Source organism: Mustela erminea, chromosome 1 (assembly GCF_009829155.1).
Source record: "Mustela erminea isolate mMusErm1 chromosome 1, mMusErm1.Pri, whole genome shotgun sequence".
In the NCBI taxonomy this organism is placed as follows: Eukaryota; Metazoa; Chordata; class Mammalia; order Carnivora; family Mustelidae; genus Mustela; species Mustela erminea.
In genome coordinates this window covers 4,598,404-4,607,976 of record NC_045614.1, presented here as the reverse complement: position 1 = coordinate 4,607,976, position 9,573 = coordinate 4,598,404, and the positions used below count along the sequence as shown (strand labels likewise).

At 56.3% G+C, this 9,573-nt stretch overlaps 1 protein-coding gene across 1 annotated transcript; it reads right to left on the bottom strand.

Moving 5' to 3' along the window:
* Window positions 1-353: 353 nt before the first annotated feature.
* Window positions 354-3,935, bottom strand: TNFSF9 (TNF superfamily member 9). Its single transcript, XM_032308250.1, has 3 exons — window positions 3,224-3,935; window positions 2,740-2,770; window positions 354-1,807 (listed from the first exon to the last, which is right to left on the bottom strand). The coding sequence occupies exons 1-3, from the start codon at window positions 3,473-3,475 to the stop codon at window positions 1,356-1,358; spliced, it is 735 nt and encodes a 244-aa protein (XP_032164141.1). The 5' UTR covers window positions 3,476-3,935; the 3' UTR covers window positions 354-1,355.
* Between the last annotated feature and the right edge of the window lie 5,638 nt (window positions 3,936-9,573).

Genomic DNA, 9,573 nt, shown 5'->3' with positions numbered 1-9,573 from the left:
CCCAAGCAGACTCCTCCCTGAGGGCAAGGGGACACAGACCCCACAGACCCCACACCCCTGAGATCATGACCTGAGCTGAAATCAAGAGTCAGATGCCCAACCCACTGAGTCACCTAGGGGCCCCCATAAAATACTCTCCATTGCAAATTGCATAGTCAACGCTTACAGAACCCAGTCTTGGGTTTTTCCACACTTGCACCCACAGCCCCACATGGCTCCAAGGGACAAGGTTCACTCAGTCATCTTGAGCGGCTTCTTTGCTAAATCACATGAACCGTCCGAAAACACAAGATAAATTCCTCAATTTCTCATGTGCTCTTCGCAACATCGCGGCTCAAGACAAGACACACTTCTGAGTTTGATCTACATGTTTAATCCACGCTTTCACCGTCACTGTCTTCAACAGATGATCCGCACACAATCACGTGAAGCCAGCCTGAAGCATTTGCAGACGCCCATGGCCAATTTCAAGTTATCAGCCTGAGGTCACGGAACAGAGCTGGCAAGGGAGGTCCTGGGAACGGAATTACACAGGACTTCTGCCACGCAGATACAAGCGGGTCACGTCCCCAGCAGAGAGAATGACATAATGGGTATGAAGTCCCGAAAGCATAGGGTCGCTATGGCTCAAAGAAGGTTCTTCAGGCTGTCTGACATACCGTAAAGGTTCAATACTGGGCGGTCGCTGAGTATACAAGTGTCCTATTATCCAGTACCAATACCATCGCACAGTCTCCCGCGTGGTGCAGTCACACAGGGACACACACTGTCTCAGTCCTAGGGCCAAGCAGGCATACCCAGGGGCCAGATGTGCAAAAGCTGGACTGTCTTGTTCACAGCTGTGTCCCCAACACCTAAAACAGTGCCCGACACACAGGACATGCTCAGAACGACTTTCACACGTGGAGCTCACACAGCATAGTCACACAGACCCCCGAAGACTAGCCCCCTGGTTGCCAACACGGGGGCTGGGGATAAGTCTTTATTTCTCACATATTAACATAAATAACTATTTTTTTTCCCAAAATCTGTTTTGTTTACTGATGTTTCACCAGCCCTGCTCAGGCCCTTGTGTACAGCAGATGCTCAATAAATAGAAATGGAATGGATTAATATAAAGTCCACTGTTGAGCTCAGGCTCAGAATAAATACCAGAAGTCCAACTTGGGGCAGGAACGGGAGAGCGACTTGGAAAGCGACTTGGAGAGTCCTTGAGGAGGGGGTCAGCAGCGGGGACCCCTGCCAAGCCCGGTGAGGTAGAGTAGCTGGGACCCTCTGTCCCCAAGAATCCCAGTGAAAGAAGGCAACGTTCATTCTCCGTCCAGGGGCCGGGAGCCAGGCCCCATGTCAGTGGGTCACGACGAGGGGAGCCCAGCGGGGACTTTGGTGGCCACCCTGAAGAGGCCCAAGACGGTGGCACCCTGCGCCAGCTGCCAGGCGAGGTGTGTCCCCGCCTCAGCCCGCAGGTGCACACCCAGGCGCTGGCCCGCGTCCAGGTGCAGCAGGCTGCCCCGGAAACCAGCTGCGGAGTCACGGGCCTCTGAGGATGGAGGAGGCAGGTCCAAGGTCATGGCCAGGGCTGCAAGCGGGGCACCAAGCGGCTGCAGGTGCAGGACGGCAGAGACAGAGCCGGAGCCTTGGCTGGATACGACCCGCTGCAGCTTTAGGTGCAAGAAAACATAGTAGACTCCGGGTTCCGCCACCATCAGCTCCCCAGTGTGCTGGTCGTAACTCAGGCCCGGCCCCAGGAACACGCCTGCCAGGCCGGGGTCACTGTACCAGCGCAAGGGCCCTTCGGTCAGCTGTACTGAGGGAGAGAGAAGAGGGGGCGGTTCCTTGAGCGTGGCTGTGCGGCAGGGGTGCAGCCCTGGGGAGGAGGTGCTGGGGCTCTGAGCTGGAGGGGGACAGGAGGCTCAGAAGGAAGAGGTTTTGAGATGGAGGTGAGGTTGGCGAGGGAAGGAAGGAAGGACAAGACTCCGAGGGAGGGGAGGGGAGGACAGTCGGGAAGAGCGAGCGTGGGGGTGCAGGGTGGGAACCGCAGCGGGAAGCCGCAGGAGGGCATACGACGCCCAAGGTGAGAGGGGCTGGCGGACTGCGGCGCGCAAGGTGGGGAGGGAGGGAGGTGGAAGGCGGGACGGTGAGGGGCATGGGGGAGGTGGCACTGCCCGGAGGGACCCGGAGAGGGAGAAGGTGGAGAGAGAGAGTCCGGAAGGGAGAGAAGACCGAGGGGAAGGCGTGGGGAGGAGAGTCCGGATGAGGACTGAGAAGCGCAGACAGGTGGGGAGGGCGCAAGCAGGGGAGAAGGGAAGGGAGAGGGTAGGAAGAGTCTGGAAGGACCAGGGACTGAGGAGGAGGTCTCTCAAAGGAGCCAACGGAGGTGGGGGCGGAGGAGGGAGACGGACCTCCCAGAGCCCTGCGGGAGAGACCAGAGCAGGTGGGATCTGGGGGATCAAGCCCCGGGTCGGCTGGGAGTGGGGAGACTGAGGTAGGCACATCGGAGGGTCCAAGGAGGAAAAGCCAGCGCCCTGGGAGGGTCCTGGGAAGGCCAGGAAGATGGAGGAGGTTCAAAGCTTCGGAAAGCGGGGAGAGATTCAGAGAAGAGGGGACAGCTTTCAGAGAGGAGGGGAAGAGGGTCACACGGAAGGAGAAGAGGCCTCCCTGCCCCGGGGTTCCTCCACCTTGTTGCTACCCCCGCCCCCCGCCCCGAAAGCCCAAGGGGAATGACCGCGGGACACTCACCATCTCGGGCCACCAGCTGCGCGAACACGCCCTGCCGAGAGGGGAAAGGCGCAAAGTGGGCGGAGGCTCCCCGTCCCGCTGCCGCAGCCCCCTGGAAAGTGGGGATCCCTGGGGTCTGCGCAGGTCCCGAGACCGCCCCCGTGCGCCATGTAACTAGGCGAGCATCACGCACACCCGAAGCTCCACCAACCCCTGGGTTCCGCAAGGGCAGAACCTCGTGATTCAGCAGAGAAAGGAGGACCGATTCCCTCCAAGGGCCCTTGGAAGAAAGGCGCAGGAGAAAAGCGAGGTTCCCCGGGAGTTGAGTCCCCTTCACGGCTGGAGATGAAGAAGAGCCGTCGGGGGTCCTCGACGGAGAAAGGGTTACCCTCCGGGGCCCGGGACGCAGATGGGGGTCTCACGGGGTGCCCCGCACCGAGGTCTTGGGCAAGGAAGGGGTGCTCTCGGGGGCCCGGAGAGGGAAGGGGTTCCGGGCGCATCTTACCTGCGGAGAGTCGGGGATGCGGGCGCCGGCGTCCGGCAGGAACTCGGGGAGCTGGGGGAGCTCGGGTTGCCCGGGGCCCGGCGCGGCGGGGGCCGAGGGCAAGGCCCAGCGGAACGCGCAGGCGGCGCCGGTGCCCGCGAGCAGCAGCAGCGCGGCGCTCAGGGCCCAGGGCAGCGGGCGGCAGGCGCTGCCGGGGGGCGCGGGCGGCAGCTGGGCCTCGGGGTCCGGGGAGGCGTCGGTGCGGGGGCACATGGCCGGCGGCGGGCGGCTGCAGCCCGGCCCGGGGCCCCGCGCTTTATAGAACTCAGGAAGCCGAGCTTTCCGGGGCGGAGCGCGTGGGGATCCCGGCTCCGCCTCGCGTCTGAAGTTTCCCTAACTTTCTCTTCTCTGAATCTCTCTCCGCTTTCCATCTGCTTTCTCGCCCTCTGAGGCCTACCCCACCGTTTCCTCTTCGTCCCCAGGTCTCTCCCTCCCGTGTCTCTCCGGTTATCTCTCTCCGCCTCTGCCTCTCTGAGGGTCTTTAACTCCGCATCGCCTCTTTGTGCCTCTCTCGCTCTTGATCTGTCCCGGTCTCTGTGGACTGTCATCCTATGAGGTCTCAGGCAGTGTTTCCATCTCGGGCCTCACTATTTCTGTGCGTCTGTGTCAGTCTCTCTGGGTCTCTCTCTGTCTGTGATTCTGGTTTTCGGTTTCTTAGTCTCTCAGTCCCCCTAGCCCCCCATTCCTGGGGCTCACCCAGCGCTCCCCTAAATCCAGCATATGGGCAGAGGGGTCAGGAAACAGCCTCCGCCACCTTCTCTGGAGCATAAACACCCCCCCCATTGGAACCCCGAGTGGCCAGCTCAGCAGCCCCCCCACACCCTCTCTCACATTCCCGGGGAGCCCTGGGCCTTTCCTGGCTTGCCCCCACCCACCCACCTGGACGCTTCCCGTCAGGGGCCCCTTCTGGACCCCACAAGCACAAGACTGGAGAGTCCAGGTAGAGAAATCCCCCTTACAGGGAAGGACAGTCTTGGCTAAAGCAGAGGAAACTCAAATTTCCCGTTCACTCTCCCGTGGTGGAGGCGGGGTGGGAGGAGGAGCAGAGCAGGGGTGAAAATTCGGACCCAAAAGAGGAAGCGACGTTAAATTGAGAGACAGGCAGCACTGGGAAAGCCCTGGGCTCCTGCAGAAGCCCGGCTCCGCAGCGGAAACTGGCCTGGCAAGGGATCTCCGCGCTGCCTTGATAGACAGCCGGGAAATGGAGGGGGGGGGGGATGGGGGGCCGGCGGGATTTGGGTTCAACAGAATCATTATGGGATGGGTCCCCTGCATTTTATTTTGTTGTATTGGGCCTCCTTGGACAATGACGGGAAGCACGCAGTGATGCTGCTGGCTGTTGGTGGTGCTAGCAGGTGCTAAGTGCTTCCTGTATCTGAACTGTTTATAAAGTGTGACACCCCAGCTAGCGAGGCAGCCGCACCTGGGGATTTGTTAGTTATGCAAATTCTAGCACCGCAAACTAGACCTGTTGACACTCCGGGAGCAGAAGCTCAGTTATCAGTGTGTGGTTGAGCCCTCCAGACCAGGATTCTGGCGCTGGCCTAAGTTAGAGATGCCGCACTGCCTTGTACCAGAGTCCTCCCTTCACACCTGCCATCCCTCTGGCTGGAATATCTTTCCCAGGACAGCAGGCAGCACCACTTTCAGGTTCAGGTGGGTAGACAGCATGAGCTGAGCACCAGGTTCTTCTGGCGCTTTCCTGAAAGCCCACTGCGGTGACAGCTCAGTGGTACTTTTGAAACTAAACCGAGATTATTAGCCAGCAGGGCGGGAAGCCAGTATCTCCCCAGCAGAATTCCACCATCAGCATCCCCCAAGGCTCCCCGGCTGTGGGTAACATTCCCAGCCCCTCCCAACCCCCCCCAACTCCAAAAGAGAGTGTGGTGGGTGGCAGAGAGTGAGGAGTTTGCTTCAAGCTGATCCCCAAAAGAGACACTAGCTTTTCTCCCCAGCACGTGGAAAAACAGCCATTTCTTTCACAATGAGGCAGAGAGAGAGAGAGAGAGAGAGAGGAGGAAGCAGGCTCCCCGCTGAGCAGACAGCCCTATGGGATGTGGGGCTCGATCCCAGGACCCTGGGATCATGACCTGAGCTGAAATCAGAGGCTTTAACTCACTGAGCCACCCAGGCGCCCCCAAAATAAGCCATTTCTAATGTTGCTTTTTGCTCAGGAGAGCCAGAAGGACAGTTTCTGGGCAGAGGAAGTCATCTGAGAGTAGAAAAATCACACTGGAAAACTGACCCCTGACTCCGAAGGCAGGAGCTGAAATTCTCCCCACCCCAACCCTCATCCCCACTCAGCACTCAGGACTGGAAAGATGGGACAGTAGAAGACCCCTCTCCTAGGAACCAAGCAAGAACCAGTCCATTTATCATCAAGCCCTACCCCATAGCAGGCCACAGCCAGGGAGCTGACCAAAGGAGGTGTTTGGAAGACCGCAAGCATCACCTTCTCCGAGGACCCAAAAGAAAGCGTCCTGCCCTCCGGTCCCGGGTCTATGGCCCCATGGTATTTCCTTGGTAGCATTTCCACCATCGGAAATATCCTCGCTCATGTTGTTTCCTGGTTTGTTTTGCCCAGGAGATTGTTATTTCCTGGAATGTCACACCTCCATCTGCCCTAGAAAACTACCAGCCTCCGTAATATTCCCTGAATGAATGAAGTACAGGCAGTTGCCAGCTTGGGCTCTAGAGATCAACAAATCACAGTCCACCAATGATACATTTTATTCACTCATCGTTTACACATTCATCGTTTCTGGTTTTAAGTGGCGGGGAAACGTCAAAAGCAGATTTCATGGTACGTGCAAATGATATGCAATTCAAATGTCAGCGTCCACAAATAAAGTTCGAAGGACACACCCACACCGCAGTGCCCGTCCATTTCCATGTCGTACCTTTGCCATAGTACGGCAGGGCTGAGCACTGAAAGAGAGACTGGCCCACAGAGCCCCAAATATTTACTCTCTCTGGTCCATCTTGAAGGCTCAATGGAGGGGAGCTGGCGTTGTCTGGTCTCTGAATCTTCCACAACCCCAATCCATGGTCCTTCCCAACAGGACCTAAGACGCCAAAGGTTGAAGTCACTTAGCCTCCATGACTCATGGTGACTGTTCGGAACTCCTGACACCCAGGGGCTCGATGGAGATCTATACATTCCCCCCAAGGAGGGGAAGCAGGCGCTGCCAGCCCGGGGAAGGCTCAGGCCACAGCCAGGGAGTGCCATGACGTGCTGCTGTGGTCGGGACATCTGAGCCAGGCAGCCCTGCCCAGCAGGAGGCTCTCAGCATCACCCCCGCTAGCGCCCCACCTTCAGTGGAGTTGCACCTCTAGGCTCAGCCGTCTCCCCAAGGGGAGCGTGGGCCGTTTTCCTCGCCTCTCGGGTAGGACCTGACTCCTCACCCTTACCACCGTAGGGCTCAAGGGAGGGACTGGGCAGGAAGTAGTTGGAGGGAGGAGCACCTTCCCTCCCCACGAGGAGGCCCTGAGAACAGGTACCCCCTCCAGGAAGCGTGCCTTGATTTTTCCTAGCAAAATTCATCTCCCTTTCCTTGGGTTCCACATGGCCCTCCAGCCCCTACCTGTGGCTGATACCCCCCACCCCAGCTGCCTCTGTCAACTTCCAGTTGGCCTGGATCCTCCGTCTCCCCCAGGAAAGAGGTGAAGCCTAACGGAGGACATCAGTGATGTTTGCTGAGTAAGTAGACAAGTGAGAAGGCAAGTGAGGAAAGGACTGAATGTGGGCGTGTAAACAAGAAAAGAAGAAAGGGAAGGAAAGAACCTGATCGAATAGAGTTGGTCTTGAGCTATGGCAATGTGTTTTGGGTTTTTTGTTTGTTTGGGAATTTTTATTTATTTTTATTTTTTTTTTAAGATTTTATTTATTTATTTGACAGATAGAGATCACAAGTAGGCTGAGAGGCAGGCAGAGAGAGAGAGGAGGAAGCAGGCTCCCTGCTGAGCAGACAGCCCGATGTGGGGCTCGATCCCAGGACCTTGGGATCATGACCGGAGCAGAGGCTTTAACCCACTGAGCCACCCCGGTGCCCCTGTTTGGGAATTTTTAAAAGATTTATTTATTTGACAGAGATCAAGAGAGCACAAATGGGGGGCAGGGGCGGCAGAGGGAGAAGCAGGCTCCCTGCTGAGCAAGGAGCCCAATACAGGACTTGATCCCAGGACACAGCAATCACAGGACCCGGGGATCATGAGCTGAAGGTAGACCCTTAACCGACTGAGCCACCCAGGAGCCCCTAGCCATGACCATGTTAACAGGTATTGAAGGAGGAAAGAAACACCGAAGGGGGAATCGTGTTGAAAAAGTTAGCCAAGTCTCTGGGAAAGCTGGGTTTGGGCCTCCTCAGCCCTAGATCGGCCAGGAAAGCGTAGGGCCCAGCATACACCTGTATACACCACAGGTGTTGTGTATACACTGCAACACACAGCAGTACAAAACAATTACACTTTGTGGAGTTAGGGGTGCACAACCAGCTGCTTTGGAATTGCATGATTCCAGTGTGATGCTGCATGTTTAGGACTGAGGAAGGGAGGGGGTCCCCTGTGTGCACAGGTGTGTCTCTAACTGAGGAACAACAGAAGCACGAGATCCAAACTACTCCGGTTCCAATCCCAGCTCTGCCCCAACTACTCCGGCTCCAATCCCAGCTCTGCCCCTTGCTCGTTGTGTGATCCTGAGCACATTCTCCCTTACCTATGCCTTGGTCTTCCCCTCGAAGATGTGTGGCTCACAGCAGTGACCACCTCCTGGGATTATCATCCAGGATAGGGAGCCAGAATGGTGTCCTACAAGCAGTAGGGGCCCAGCGAGGTTAGCCACCATTGCGGGCAGTCTGGTTCTCCTTGTGATTCGATGCCAGCATCGATCTTGAGAACACACCACTAGGCTCAAAAACGAGGGCAGACATCCCGGACGGAGAAACGGACAGGCAGGAATGTCTGTTGCAAAAGCGTTTTCAGGATGCAAATAGCCAAAGTCGTCATTAAAAAAGAAATGGCCAGGGTGCCTGGGTGGCTCAGTGGGTTAAGCCTCTGCCTTCCGCTCAGGTCATGATCTCGGGTTCCTGGGATCGAGCCCCGCATGGGCTCTCTGCTCAGCAGGGAGCCTGCTTCCCCCTCTCTTTCTCTCTCTCTCTGCCTGCCTCTCTGCCGACTTGTGATCTCTCTCTCTCTGTCAAATAAATAAATAAAATCTTTTTAAAAATAACAAATAAAAATAAATAAATAAATGGCCAGAACAAGTCTGGTAATCAAGCCATGGAGAGGGTTGAGTCATCTCCTTGGGGCTCGATAAAGATCTCTAACTAAGGGTTAAGTACGCTGCAGGATGCTATGTACCAAGAATGCTGTTTTGTGTTAGAGTGGAGATGTAATTGCCACAGCAGATTTCTAGAAGGTATAGAAAAAAAAAAAAAAAAAAACACAGACACACACAGGATTTGGGGGTGAGCAATGTGGCTCTTTCACTGTATGTACTTTTGCCCGCTTGCATTTTCCATGTGCTACTGTTTTGCTTTGTTTTGGTTTTTTGATGTTAAGTACGGAATTGTGGTCAGGTGTGCACACACGTAGAAAGAAACCAGTAGCCTGAGCTGAAGAAGGGAAAATTTAGCACTAGTGACATCAAAGGCAGGAAATGGTGTTTCCCTGCTGAGAGCAGTAGAAGAGCACAGGGATGGGGAAGACCCCGGCAGACCAGGGCCAGCCCCTACGACCCCTCAGAAGAGACTGGCATGAGAAGCCAGATGACTGTGCTGGGAAGGGAGACCTCCCACCCCAGGAAGGAAGTCCCAGCAAAGCCACAACCTGGAGGGACTCTCCAGCTCACCCAGGAAGGCAGTCACAAGGCAGACACATAGGGGTACCATAGGTGCCCCCATTCCTGTCATACACTATCATACAAACCAAGACACAAATCAAGACACACTCAGACACACCGTATAGACACTCACACACTCTCTCTCACGCACACACACACACTCACACACACACTGAGACACATACCTGAACACATAATCATACATACACCAGGGCAGCCACTAAAGCTAGCCCCAGGCACACACAAGGACACGCCCGTGGCCGTGGGCACACCTATCCACTCACCCAAAACAGCCTCCAAGAGACTCAAACTCTTCGGGATACGCAATCAGAGACTCACAATATCAGACACCCAGAGGCCACCCAAGGCATGCAAGTCACACAGTGACACAAGCTGACCCAGAGAGACAGGCAAGACACTCGAAACAAAGGCACAAAGTACAAGGGAACACAACCAAAGGAACCCAGGCCCC